Genomic DNA, 14,407 nt, shown 5'->3' with positions numbered 1-14,407 from the left:
ATGGCTTCCTCCCACTATCGCTAGGAGAGGCGTACGTCTCTCTCACCTTAAAAAAAGGGAAGGCCCCGGAAAATTGCGCTTCCGATAGGCACATTTAATTCCTGAATGTCAATTTCAAAATCCTATCTAAGACTTTGGCACTAAGGTTAGAAACTGTACTGTCCTCCATCATTAATGAGGACCAGGCAGGGTGTATTAAACACAGCTCGTTGAATAATGTCAGGAGGTTACCTAACGTGGTCCAGGTATGTTAACAGCGATTGGTACAGGGATTAGTGATCTCTTTAGAGGTGGAAAAGGCATTAGACTGGGTCGAGTGGCCATACTTTTTTTATACTTTAAAGCGGTTTGGCCTGGGTGAGGCTTTGATCAGATGGGTAGTGACCCTCTTGCCACAGTCCTCACCAATGGTGTGCGGTCAAGCAACTTTAACATTTATAGGGGCAGTTGACAAGGCTGTCCTTATCACCATTGCTTTTCACATTTGTGATCAAACCACTGGCAATGGCAATATATAGGGGTTCCAATATCCCCACTCCAGAAGTGGGGACAAAGTCACATAAGATTGCATTATAAGCGGATGACATGCTTGTCGTCTTATCAAACCAACAGTTTCCGTGCCGCATCTGATACAATGCAGTAATTTATTTGGTGGCGTTTTGGTTTAAAAGGTCAACTTTGAGAAATCAGAGGCCATGCCCATGGATGGTCTTTTGAGAATGCCTGATTCTGAGGGCGAATCTCGATTGCCCTTTTAGGTAGTTGTAGGAGGGCTTTCTCTACTTGGGTATGTTCATTGCTCCCGTCTTTGATTGGCTATTTAAAACCAATTTTGTCCATTTATTCGACAGGATCAAGCAGGGCCTTTGTAGGTGGAAGGCGCTTCCGATCTCTTGGTTAGGTCAGATAGCCCTCATTAAAATGAACATTCTGCCCTGCCTGTTGTATCTTATGTGAATGTGCCCTCTGCTTTTTACGAAGCAAATAGTAGAAGGCTGAATGGCTGGTTTAGTTCTTTTATCTGGTATCGCAAGCGACCCCTAATTAAACTGATCTAAACTACAGTTACCTTCCAGGCTGGGAAGTGTAGGCCTCCCAGGTATCAGAAATAATCAATTACGCTCATTGTTATTTTACGTGAATGATTGGGCCGGGGGGACCCTGACTCATTTTGGTTGGACATCGAAGCTTCTCAGGAAAGATGTCAACTTACGAGCTTGCTGTTCTTGGACAAAATGAGGACAGTTTGAGTATTGCTGTAACCCAATAGTTTATTAATAACCGTCAAAGCGTGGAGGGCAATGTGTCAGAATGAGGGCAATTTTTTGACAAAACATCATTTTTTACACTCCTAGTTGGTATGCCAGGTTTTCAGCCAGGGATAATGGATTCGGGGTTTAAACTATGGGCAACTAGGGGCATGTCTTGCTTGGGTGAGTATTTGCAGGGGGCATGCTAATGTCTTTTGACCAGATGGCTCGGAAATATGAGTTGCCCAGTATGGGCCTCTTCTGTTTTCTTCAAATTAGAAATTTTGTACAAAAAGAGACCACATTTCCATCTGATTCTTATAGCTCCGAAATGGCGAAGAGAGTGCTGAGGGTACACTTTCTGTTGGCCATGTTTCTCACCTATTGGGAGAGGGTCGCTTGGATGAGTCTGAAAATTATGGGAGAGGGAGCTGATTGTTGAGATTTCTTCTGACCCATGGGAGGATATCTGGGAAAATGCAAGAAGGATCTCACTTTGCAACAGAACTCCCACCTTGCAATTGAAGATTCTCCACAGGGTCCACTTGGCTGCAGACCACCTTGCATCTGCGATGTGTCCTAAATGCAAAGTGAATATCGGCACACTGACTCATTGTCTCTGGTCCTGCCACGGGTGGTGGCCATACTGGAATGCTGTGATAGACAGAATAAAGAGACTCTTGGGGACAGAGGTGGAGATCTCCTCTTCTTGATCCTATTAATTCACTTCCATTAGATGCACACAAAAAAAGCCTTTTCAATCTCCTCCCTTTTTGTGCAAGAAAGAACATTCTGTTAGGGTGGGTGTCTGAAAACCCCCCTGGGGCTGTTGGGCTGGCATAACTTAGTCACGGAATGCATCCCATTAAACTTGCTTACGAGTGTGGCGCACCATAAAACTGAGAATTTTATAAGATGTGGCAGCCCTTTTAGGATTACTTGGGTACAGATTTGTGTGCCATATTAATAAGAGCCTTTATATAACCTTAGCAATTCTGTCTAATGAATTTGGTATCCAGAGAGAAGGAACTGCGAACATATGAATATGTATAAATTTGTGTTTGTTGGTTGAGGGCTATTGCTTTGTTTTATTAAGTTGTGTTATTGTTGTTATTATTATGATTTTCCTTTTTTTTAATTATTTATTTATGCAATTAATGGTTTGTTTTGCATTCGTTTGAATTGTTTGGCTTTGTATTTGTTGTAATATTAAAAAACATTTTTTCTTTTTTTTTACATATTTAACAAAAAAGAATAATTGAGGCTAAAAGAGAATTGAAGACAATCTTGGGGGCGGGGGCAGGGTGGGTAGGTGTGGAATGCAGGAAAGTGGAGTCAAAGTTTAAAAGATCAACCGTGCCCTCATTAAATGGCCAAGCAACCTAAGTGGGCTGAATGGTCGTCTTCTGCTCCTATGTCTTAGAAGAAACACCACTTCTCCCACTGTTAGGAGACTTTCCAGCCCACTGATTGCTGTGCACTATTGGCTACAGTGTCCAGGCAATGAATCATACAGTGCATCTGGTGAGAGACCAGGAAGTTCAATTTAAATTGAACCCTCTCAATAAAGTCAGCAGAGTTCACTAACCATCCACTACCCAGCTCCCTAAGCCTCCATTTAGTTAGAATCTTATTCAGTGATGGAGCAGGTTTAAAGGGCTGAGTTTTTCTTGCCCAGACCATTAATTGAGTTTAAAAACTATGAGCTGGGTATGTTAACCAAAATATTCAATCATGACAAGAGCAAGCAAAGCTGCCATCACTGGATTAGAAAAATGCTTGAATTTTTTGAGAGGTGTTTCTGAAATCTGTCATTCCTGGTAAGGTGTGGTGTTCAGGAAATCATCCGATTAGGATATTCCATCCGTCAATGGTGTGAGGTTGCTTATCCTCAATCCATTAATTTTAATAGGTTGAAAATCACCCAGCTATCCTCAAGACTGTCCCATTCAGGTGTTCCTGGGTGCCACATCATCTGAGCAACTCGCTGAAAAGAATTACTGATCCTAAAACAATGATGGAATTAAACTAACATGAACGATATGATTTCCAGTCAAAATATTCCTTGTTTCAAATAGATTATTTGCAAATATACTGTGTAGGTATGGTCTTCTGTCCATTTGATCAACAAGAGCTTGTATTTATAGAGTTTTTAATATGATTAAATATTGTTTCGCAGGAGCATTATCGCACAAAGTTTGACATTGAACCATTGCCCATAGAATAAAAGGGAACTGTGACAACATTGATATGAAGTTGGCCGATTGACAGGAAACCGAGAATAATTGTGATGCTCACTTCCTAGACAGGTGGTGGTGGTGCTTTCTAAGGGTTGGTGATAGGGACACTCCACTTTCCTTGGAATAAAGGAGTCTGAGGGGATATTTGATAGAGATATACAAAATTAGGACAAGTTTGGAAAAGCTAGACAAGGAAAGTCTGTTCCTATTGGTTTTGGATTGTTGCATGAAGAACCAGCATAGTTTAGGGCTAAATGGCCTCCTTCTGTGGTGGAAATAACTGCATCATGCCAAGACGCATAAGAAGCATTATAAAATAGATCACGACACTGAATCGAATGAGGAAATATTAGATCTGATGACCAAAACTTGGCCAAAGGTGTATGTTTTAGGAAATGTCTTGAAGGAGGAAATGAAAGTAGAAAGGTAGATTTGTTTAAGGAGAGAATGCCAGAGCATTGGGCTTAAGTAACTAAATGTGTGGCTTCCAGTGGTCAAGAGATCAAACCAGGGATGCTAAGGAGGCTAGAATTAGTGCAGATGTCTTGGAGTGATGTGGAATTTGTGGAGAGTTCTGAGGTAGGGAGAGAGGAAGAGCCATGGAGGGATTTGAAAACAAAGATGCAAGCCTTAAGATCAAGATATTGCTTGGTTGGGAGCCATTGCAGGTCAACAAGAGCATAGAGGCCAGAGTTAAGCCATGCACTGCGGTCCTCATTCTGTTGTAGGGATTTCTGTGACCCATTCCTTGGGTGAAATGGAGGCTTGTTCCTGGTTGATATAAAGAGAAATGCACCCTGCAAAACCTTGGGGACTAGGGTTTTCTGTGAAAACTCTGTCTTCTTTCCTTTGTGGAGAGCTTATTGTGTATGAAGCTTCAACTCCATCACCCCATTGTTTTACTGATCAAGAGAAACTGCAACTGCAGCCCCATAACTAACAAGCTTCTTGTGAACAGTTATAACACACTCCTCTGTAGTCCTGATCAGGATTCAGCCACATGCCCTTCCACAACTTTTGCAGGGCAAAATGTAAATAAAAGCTCTTCGAGTAGCCCAAACCACAACTATAAACATTTGCTAACTAACACAAGTTGACACTGGTATGTATCATGTATCATCTATGGGATGTACAACAGCAACTCACCAAGGCTGCTTTTATAACATTCAAACTCTCAACTCCTTTCCTGCAAAGGACAAGGGCAGCAGAAGTGTGCCAACATAATCAGCTGCAGACTTCCCTCAAGTCTGTCATCGTCGTTCTTTCGAACTGTATTGGTGTTCTTTCACCATCACGAGATCAAAATCTGGAATTCCCTCCCTAACAGTAATGGACAGCAGTGGTTCAAGAAGGAGATTTTCGATCGTCTTCTCAAAATCAATTAGGAATGGGCAACAAGTGTTGGCCTAGCCAACGACTGTATTCTCAGGACCAAATAAACAAATAGAAAAGTTGAATTGCTGACTCTTCAAGTAACACTGGATGTGATAGCTCATGCAGCTGAACGTGTCGAACTGGCAATGGTTAGTGAAGAACCTGCAGTCACTAGACTTGCCCAGACCATGTTTGCAGACTGTGCATCCAACCAATTCTAGAGGCTACTTGACCTCTTGCATGTTTTTTGATATAAGATGCACACTTCTATTGTGCAACCTGTCCTGCATGTGGTGAGCAGTGCCCTGCTGCCATTCTGAGGACCTTTGGCATATGCTAGAGCCAGCGTCAGCAGCCTTTGAAATCCTGGTTTTTGCAAACCTCATCATTTTCAGTGCTAAGACCAATAACTCCTTGGAGAGTCTCAGACCAACCATTCCCTTTTGTATGAAATTAACAAAGGAAAATGGACTATAAATATAGTAGTGGAGAAAGTGAGGACTGCAGATGCTGGAGATCAGAGCTGAAAATGTGTTGCTGGAAAAGTGCAGCAGGTCAGGCAGCATCCAAGGAGCAGGAGATGCGACGTTTCGGGCATAAGCCCTTCTTCAGGAATTGCTGCCTGACCTGCTGCGCTCTTCCAGCACACATTTTCAGCTATAAATATAGTAGGGTTTATTCTATGACCTAATTTCATACCTTATTCTTTTCTTTAATGCAATAGAGCAAAATTATCCTTTCACTTCAAAGAAACAGTTCTGCTAATTGAGCCAAACTAATTTGCTGAGACTTAAATCAGTGAAAGTCAGTATCTTACCCAATAGGACAATTAAACAACTAGATTTGTGGTGGTGCGGAATAGTTTTATGCACGCAAAAACGCACAGATATTACTTTCACTTGGCTAGAGTCCAGAAAAATAATCTGTGTTTTGGAACAGTTGTAGGCCCTTCAAACCTGTTCCTCCATTCCAGTTCATGGCTGTTCATCTACCTTAGGCATATTTATCCATGTTATCCATTTATCTTTTGAAGCTCTGTATTTCCCAAGCACTGTCCTGAGGTAACGGTGTGCGGGTAAAAAAGAGAAACCATTGCAGGATATGCTTTGCGACGTTCACCTGGTGAAAGAGTAGCATCCAACAAAGACAGTACCTTTTAGTGGGTGGCACGGTGGCACAGTGGTTAGCACTACTGTCTCACAGCGCCTGAGACCTGGGTTCAATTCCCGACTCAGGCAACTAACTGTGTGGAGTTTGCATGTTCTCCCCGTGTCTGCGTGGGTTTCCTCCGGGTGCTCTGGTTTTCTCCCACAGTCCAAAGATGTGCAGGTCAGGTGAATTGGCCATGCTAAATTGCCCGTAGTGTTAGGTAAGGGGTAATATGTAAGGTATGGGTGGGTTGCGCTTCAGCGGGTCAGTGTGGACTTGTTGGGCCGAAGGGCCTGTTTCCACACTGTAAGTAATCTAATCTAATCTAATCTTTTAAACTTGACAATAGAGGGGAGGCATTGGAAGTGATTGGTGTGAGTGACCATCTTTACAGTATTTGACATTCAGGAAAATGTGGAAGATAATGCACCACAATACGATCGTGGGAGACATCATTCGTAACTTTCATTAGGGACATTTTAATGTTATTAGCAGGGTGTCAAACCCATTACATAGTTTCAAATACAGCGTTGCGGGAAAGGTGGACACTTTCAGAGTCAACACTACTTTCAAGGACTTGAAGAAGGAAGGTAGTTTTAAGGTTGAGTGATAATTTGCAAGAGTAGAAAAATCAAAGGTCTGTATTTTTTTTGAGGGGCCATTTATGATAGCTTTGAAAGGGCGATGTTTACAATATCAGCTGGTGTGAGGTCTATGTGGAAACATTGTCCAGCAGGTCAGTGTGGACAAGGAAGCGGCAGATGGATTGCATGTAGTAGATGTGCTTGGCGATAGGATATGAAGGTCAGGGAAGATTAAAAAAAAGTACGGCTTTGTGATAAAGGATATGGGAGACACTTGATGAAGGTTCTAGGTTTTTGATTTGATTTATTGTTGCATGTGCTGAGATACAATGTAACATGTTGTTTTGTGTGCTGTACAGGCAAATCTTACCAAATAAAACTCATCAGGTAACGGAGCAGAGCGCAGAATACAGGTTACAGCCTCAGAGCTGTTGCAGAGAGAGCGAGAGAGATCAGCATTAATCTTAGAGAGGTCTGTTCAAAAGTTCAAAAACAACGGGGAAGAAGCTGTTCTTGAATCTGTTTGCAGATGTACTCGAACTTTTATATCTTCTGCTTGACAGAAGGGGAGGGAGGGGTCTTTGGTTATGTTGGTCGCTTTCCTGAGGCTGCAGGGAGTTTAGCTGGAGTCAGTCAATGGCAGGCTGGTTTGTGTGATGACCTGGGCTATGTTCGTGACTCTCTGTAGTTTCTTGCATTGGAAAGAACAGTTGCCAAACCACGCTGTAATGCATCCAGATAGATGCACCATAGAAAGTATCCAATAAAAATTGATAAGATTCTTTGTGGACATGCTTAATTTTCTTAGGCTTCTGAGGAAATAGAGACTTTGTGTTTTCTTGACCGTCACATTGATGTGGGTGGACAGGACAGATTGTTGGTGATCATCACTCCCAGGAACTTGACCTTCTCTACATCGCCACTGCAGCACCACTGACGCAGATAGCCACGTGCCCTCCACTCTGCTTCTAGAAGTCTATGACCAGCTCCTCCATTTTGTTGATGTTGATGCAGAGAGTGTTGTCTTTATACCATGCCGCTAAGCACTCAATCTCTTCCCTGTATTCCGTGTTGTCGTATTTGAGATCCAACCTACAATTGTGGTGCCATCAGCAAACTTGTAAATGGAGTTGGGGCGGAGTTTGGCCACAGTCGTGAATGTATAGGTAGCCAAGTAGACTGTCTCAATCTTAATAAAGTCCATGAGGGCTTTGTTGTTGACTGTGTTCGTGGTGGACTAAGGGAAAAGGGTAGCAAAACCAGTGTTTGCAGAAAACTAGACATGGCATCAGCCACCATTATGGTGCAAAAATTTGGTTATAAGAATTCTTTTATAAGAGACTGGAACTGTATTAAAGCTATGTGTTAACGTGTAACTTCTTTTCCACACAGAGATTGGTGGGACAGCAGAAGAGACTGAATCTTGTGACTGGTGGAGTCTCGGTGCAATTTTGTTTGAGCTCTTCACTGGAAAAGTGAGTAGAGCTGGGTTGGGAGCTGCGTTGCAAATTTGAATTTTCAATTATGTCTGAATAATATTCAGTGATGGTGGCTGATTTTCTTTGTTACAGCCTCTGTTTCAGTGCCATCCAGCTGGAATAAATACACACACAGCTCTAAACATGCCAGATCACATGTCGAAGGAAGCCAGATCAGTAGTGCAGCAGGTAATCAGTTATTATAATTAACTTCTGCAGCAGAGAAATATTACGGATTTATATTTTAAAGTAGCATTACCTTTTTGTTATACATACATGGAGGAACTGAGTGAGGGAAGTGAGAATGTTCCTTTCTTTCCATTGTGGCCTGAAGGAAATAACTGATGCTGGGCTATGATACATTGGGGGTATCAGCAGCTTTCCTGTATTTCACACAAGGCCTCATGTACGAGTATATATGTGGAATATGAGCTGATTATTTGATGGTGAGAAGACCATGGTTAAGTCTGCATTTGCGAAGTTTCTTGGAGCAGCTGCTGGATGAGTCTGCAGCAACTTTTATTTCCCTCCATTTCAAACCCAGAATAGAGTCATACAGTTGAACAGCACGGAAATAGACCCTTCAGTCCAACTCGTACATGCTGACCAGATATCTTAACTAATCTAGTCCCACTTGCCAGCTCCTGACCCATATCCCTCCAAACCCTTTCTATTCATATACCCATCCAGATGCCTTTTAAATGTTGTAATTGTACCAACATCTTCCACTTCCTTTGTCAGTTTGTTCCATACACACACCACCCTCTGTGAAAAAGCTTTCCCGTAGGTCACTTTCAATCTTTCCCTCCCTCACTTTAAACCTGTGCCCTCTAGCTTTGGACTCTCACACCCTGGGGAAAAGACTTTGATTATTCATCCTATCCAAGCCCCTCATGATCTGACAAACTTCTAATTGAGATCATTTGTAGCACCCTTCTCATGGATCAAATTGAGATCAGATAATGCAGGTCACGGATTGAATAGGCATGGCTGACTTCAACACTGTTCCATCCTCTGGAGTCTCCCTTTTGTAAAGTGTACGTGTGGGGAGACTGGCCAAGCTCCCCGATGTTGACAGTAATGAAACCAGACCCCTTCACAAATTCAGTCATCTCTCCTCAGTTCCTGTCTATCAATGCTAGCTGATTCCAGCAGAGGTGATGTGGAGGGTTTTACAATTTGTTTTAATTAGCCCCAGAAGAACAGTAGCTGTGAGCAGTTTAAATATTGATGGCTTTAATTTTTGGACCTGAGCTGGAGGAAGCTTGTTGGATATCCTTTCACTCCGATAACAGTAGATGGATGAAGTTTCCTTTTCATGTGGATTAATCTATTGAAAATATGATTAAACCTTGATTGGTACATTTTGCATCTATTCAAACACCCCTCATGGCTTCAGCAGACATGAGTGCTTTTACCTCTGTAATTAATTCGCAATGTAGTCATTGTTGCAATGTAAGGAAAAGGGTCAGTTTGATACACTGCAAACTCCTTCAAATAGCAAATGACCTGATCAAATGTTTCGTGATTTTGTTTGGCAAGGACTGAATACCCTCCTTCAAAATTGGGCCTTGGGATTTCTTTGCACCCATCTGAAATAGAATTGACATCTCACTCAGGGGAAAAAAAAGCAACTCTGACAGTGTAATGCTTCTTCAGGACTGGACTGGATTGTTAACTTGATTTATGTATTGAAATCTTAGCTTGGGATTAAACCAAAGATTAGAGTGCTGTATTATGGCTGGTGCTACAATGAAACATTTAATTTATCAATTTATAAACCTTAGGTATGACAGTTCTAAATAAAGTTCATTTTTCTCAGCATGCTATTTAGCTCTAATTTTCTGATTTATTATCCAACTTTCAAGAGAAGGTAAATATTTTTCTTAAAATGGTTTTGGTGAATCCTAAATGTTTCTTCATTTGCAAATTTTATGGTCATAGGAAAATTAAAATTGTAATGCCATGCACTTAAAGTAAGCACAGCTGTGTGAAGGAACAATATCTTCAGCAAAATTGGGTTAACCAGAAATGTTCACTCCGTTAGAATAAATAATTGTACAGTCAACAAATGCATTTATTTGATAGTAGTTTCAGGTAATTTACAAATAAGGCTATCTGAGCTCCTGTATCCTGGTGATTGAAGACTAATAATAAATGACAGAACTCATGTTTCCAAACTCTTGACAGCAAGGAAAGGAAGTTGCACTTGACCCAGCTGCTAAAGGACACTTATAAAGATGCAGGAAAGAATCGGATATGCCACCTATTTTGTTCTGGTGCTTGTGTTTCTCTTTACAGACTACTTCACTTAAAATGATCATGTTCAATGTAGGGATTTAGCACCATTAATTTCTGGCTTTTATTTTCCTATTCAGAATAATGTTCTCCTTCTAGACAGCTCTTAGTTGGAAAACACTGCTGTGGCCTCTAAATGCTTAAGTGTATATCAGCTGATTAGCAACGTTTTCTATTTTCAACTTGTCAGAAAAGTAAACTAATTAAGAATCATTTGCTACTATCGGCATGATTCAGCATAACAGCAAGACTGAAATGTCTAACCCCAATGAAGACTGTTGGTGTTAAGAGCAACCTTTGTACTGGCGTAAATTCCTCCTTGGCCCTAAGTGGAATTGGTTATAAAATGATGCACTATGCATGGAAAAGCTGTAAATCCTTTTTGTTTAATAGTGCATATATATTAGAGTATTGAAGGTGGATTTACTGTGGCTTGATTTGAAGTGTTGATAATTATATTAAGGAAAATAGATCAGATATGTAGTGATGACTGGATTTCCCTGCACTGGAATGTGATACCTGGGGAAGAAGTAATGATGAGAATACAGATCAAAATAGGTAGAATTAGAAAGTGCAAAATTGTAGAATCTTTTGTAAAAGTGCTGGCTGCAAAGTTTGAATTAAATGACTATACTTTTTAAATGGGTCAAACGCATAATCCTGGGTATTCTGATGTTTATACTGAAGGCCGCTCGGGAGAAAAGTGATCAAAAGCAGCACTTAGCAAGTGTAAGGGCAATTAATCCAAATCAATACCCTTTTATGAAAGGTAGGTCATGCTGTAAAAAAAATTGGATCTATCTAACGACTCAACAGCATGGGTGAATGGCAGTAAGCTGGTGATTATTATATTTCTTATCATTAGGAAGTAAAGAATCTGTCACAGGAATCTTCCTGTTGAGTGAAAACTCCTGGGATCCAAGATGATAGATATCGATTGAATTAGTAGTCACTAGACAAGCAGTGTTCCTAGATATCAGTTGCAGTAATTCCATTTGGAACAGTGACAAGCAAGGGGCCTGAAGAATTAGTTTTCGAACCCTTGCCAATCACTTCTGATTGTTGAAAAGGACCTCAACAGCAGTATTAAAGCTGGCTATCTAATTGCCTGAAGAAAACCGTTCAAGCAGATAGATGCTGCTCAGAAAGAAATCGACAGGTGGAGCATGTAAAATTGAAAATGTGAATAAATTCATCTATATGGTATTTGTTTTACAAAGTAGGCAGAATGTGATGTATTAAAGTTCATTAAAACACATTTATCATTGAATTGTCCAATTGTGAACTGTTTTCACTCTGATGTAAATGACCATATGCGAAGATAGATCCTTACAGAATAAACCCAAGGAGACTAAATGGGCATAATAAATCAGTAAACTTGGAGTATATTGCTTACTGTTTGATCAGTGATAGAGAATAAGGATGATGGTGAGTTTTAAATCAGATTAATTTTGGAGTTATTCAGCGAAAGGAAGAAAAGGGTATTCTTTAATTGTTATCTCGTGAAGCGGGTGACTACTGTCAGTACAAATATAGAAAACATATATTCAGCAGCATCTGTAACAGAATCATTTCCACTACAGGATGTGTGTGATAGTTTTGCTTTCCTTATCTTTAGCTTTTGCAGTATAATCCCAGTGAGAGGCTCGGTGCTGGTGCGTCAGGTTTTGAAGATATCAAATCACATCCATTCTTCTCAACATTGGACTGGTCCACAGTAAAGAGGTAAAGAACTCATGGAAAAGAAATGCCTTCCATTACTGCACGAATCAGGATTGTACTTCAGGGTGCACACGCAATGCCAAATCCCAGGAATGATTCCACCATTCCAGTAGTGGACTTTATAACTGCAATCGAACAACTTGAATTTTGAAGGATTATTTTATTGGGTTTATGTCTGCGTTATAGGCACTTGAATTACTGCATTCTTGATCATGTTGCTACGTCTGGAATTACTCCATTCTGTGAATAAATGTATATAAGATAGCAAAGTCCAACAGTTCTAGACAAAACATTGTATTCTTTATGTACATAATTCCTATTTATTTATAAAACATAGTTTGTGGTGCAGTAACATATTGGATTTAGCCTGTCACTAATGAGGATAATTTCTGCTGACTATTGTTACTAATTACTGTTCTTATTACATGAACCAATTAATTGCAGGGTATGGATTAGAACCAACTAAATAAAATGGTTTACAAATTACCTGGAATGGAAATTTATATTTCTTTCTAAATAATCTAATGCACTTTTCTGTTATAATTAGAATGAATTATTGATAAAAATACATATAAAATCAAATGTCTACATTATGTAAACCAGACCATGACAAGACAAAAGTAGTTTTCACTCTTAGATTAGCAGCCATGTTGAGGAGATATCACCATCCATGGATCTACAGCAGTTAATGCAAAGCTTTCAGGCTGAAATCCAAGCTACCTGTGGAGGAGGAATCCATCGTAATATATTGTCAGCACCTCTCAGAAATCCTACTTCTGTGAAGTCTATAAAGTTATAGAATGAGATGTGGTTTATTTAATCAGGTTTCTGTGTAATACAGACTTTTATTTGCTATCAAACCTTTATCATTTTATGTTTGCATGCATCTTTATAGTATCGAGAAAATGAGGCTTTTTTTTTCTAAATTTGTACCCATTGAGGTGGAAGATGTAAACCTTGTTCTGCTCTGATCTAAAAATGTATTTTGATGCTAACTCCTAAAATTAAACATCAGTAGCATTTTTCTGGATTCTCTGTCCTGTCTGGGTAAGGTTACTAATTGGTGCTGTCATATTATGAATTGTTTTCAAGTGCATTTTCAGTACCTTTATAATGTAGAAGGGAGTCTCGGCCTATCAGTCCTGGATCTGAATCTCATTTTAACAAAAACCTATCTAACTTCCTGCAGAACTATCAAAAGCCCTACTGAAAAATAGTTCCAATATTTATTGGTAATGATGTGGCATTTTAAAAATTACACTCTCTGAAGCAGAGTTGTGTAACCAAAAGTTGCAAATCCCTATGTCAATTGAAATGGTACAGTCATAGTAAAAGTGGGAGCAGTTACCAGTGTAAAACACAGTATTCGTCTTGGTTTCAGCTGCAGCCTTTGGTTGGACCCTTTTCCTGGAATCATCATTTCCACAGCTGCAGTTGGTGGAGCTCCAACTAACCCTGGTGCTTGGTGGATCAAACTTTTTTCTTAAGATTTGTAACATGAGCTGGAGAAGAGACTACAGAAATTAATGTTTCAATTCGGTCACTTCCAAAACGCAAATTTAACTAGCAACATTTCCAAGAAAACCATCTTCTCTCACAGACTGATCATCACATTCCATGTCAAATGTTCCTCTCCTTGACATTGTCATTCACTTGCACACTCAAGTGTTTATAACCTCTTCCAGAACCAGAGAATAATGGGCCATTTCTAAATGATTTTGAGTAGTCATTTATTTGCACAGAAGCAACATGTATTGCTTCCCTTAGGAATTCTGCAGTTATGACTTTGATGTAAAGGCATGTTCAGGCATATATCGTATTTGTGATTAACTCTTTGTTGCCTTAACATATAAGAGTATTCATACATTTTTTAACTGACCTCTTAAAAAGATAAATATTTTTACTATCCTGATATAAATAGCATTTCTGCAAGTAAAATTAGTGGTGGAGATTGTTTTGCAAAACAATTCAAATGTTGGACCAGACGAAGCATCATTACTTTAGCACTTGTAATAATTGTACACTCCAGGTATTATCACCAAATTTATCTTAAATGAAAGAATTAACAGATCAGTTGTTTGGAAACGGAAATGCAGTTAAATGATTCTGCAATTCCAATATTTTAAATGCCTCATCAGCAGTGCTTTTGCAATTTGACCAATGTTTTTGACTACCAAAAGAGCCAAATCTCCACAAGAAGTTCAAATTCGATATACAATCCTTAGTCCGATTCACCACCTTTAACATCAAATGTGGTCCATCTGCAGATTACTTCCTCCTCCATTTCTATATTGTTGATTTCAGCAAGCTGG

General features: G+C 39.9%; 1 protein-coding gene across 3 annotated transcripts in view; it reads left to right on the top strand.

Moving 5' to 3' along the window:
• Window positions 1–12,548, top strand: part of rps6kc1 (ribosomal protein S6 kinase polypeptide 1) — a 176,484-nt gene extending 163,936 nt beyond the window's left edge. For all 3 annotated transcript variants that reach the window (XM_060831474.1, XM_060831475.1, XM_060831473.1), the window contains 3 exons: window positions 7,990–8,072; window positions 8,169–8,264; window positions 11,992–12,548. In XM_060831474.1, coding sequence (XP_060687457.1) covers window positions 7,990–8,072; window positions 8,169–8,264; window positions 11,992–12,102 — 290 coding nt within the window. In that variant the 3' untranslated portion in view covers window positions 12,103–12,548. The remainder of the gene's footprint in view (window positions 1–7,989; window positions 8,073–8,168; window positions 8,265–11,991) is intronic.
• Window positions 12,549–14,407: the final 1,859 nt, after the last annotated feature.

The sequence above is a fragment of the Hemiscyllium ocellatum genome, chromosome 10, assembly GCF_020745735.1.
Source record: "Hemiscyllium ocellatum isolate sHemOce1 chromosome 10, sHemOce1.pat.X.cur, whole genome shotgun sequence".
NCBI classification, from domain to species: Eukaryota; Metazoa; Chordata; class Chondrichthyes; order Orectolobiformes; family Hemiscylliidae; genus Hemiscyllium; species Hemiscyllium ocellatum.
This window is presented reverse-complemented; position numbering and strand designations above follow the sequence as displayed.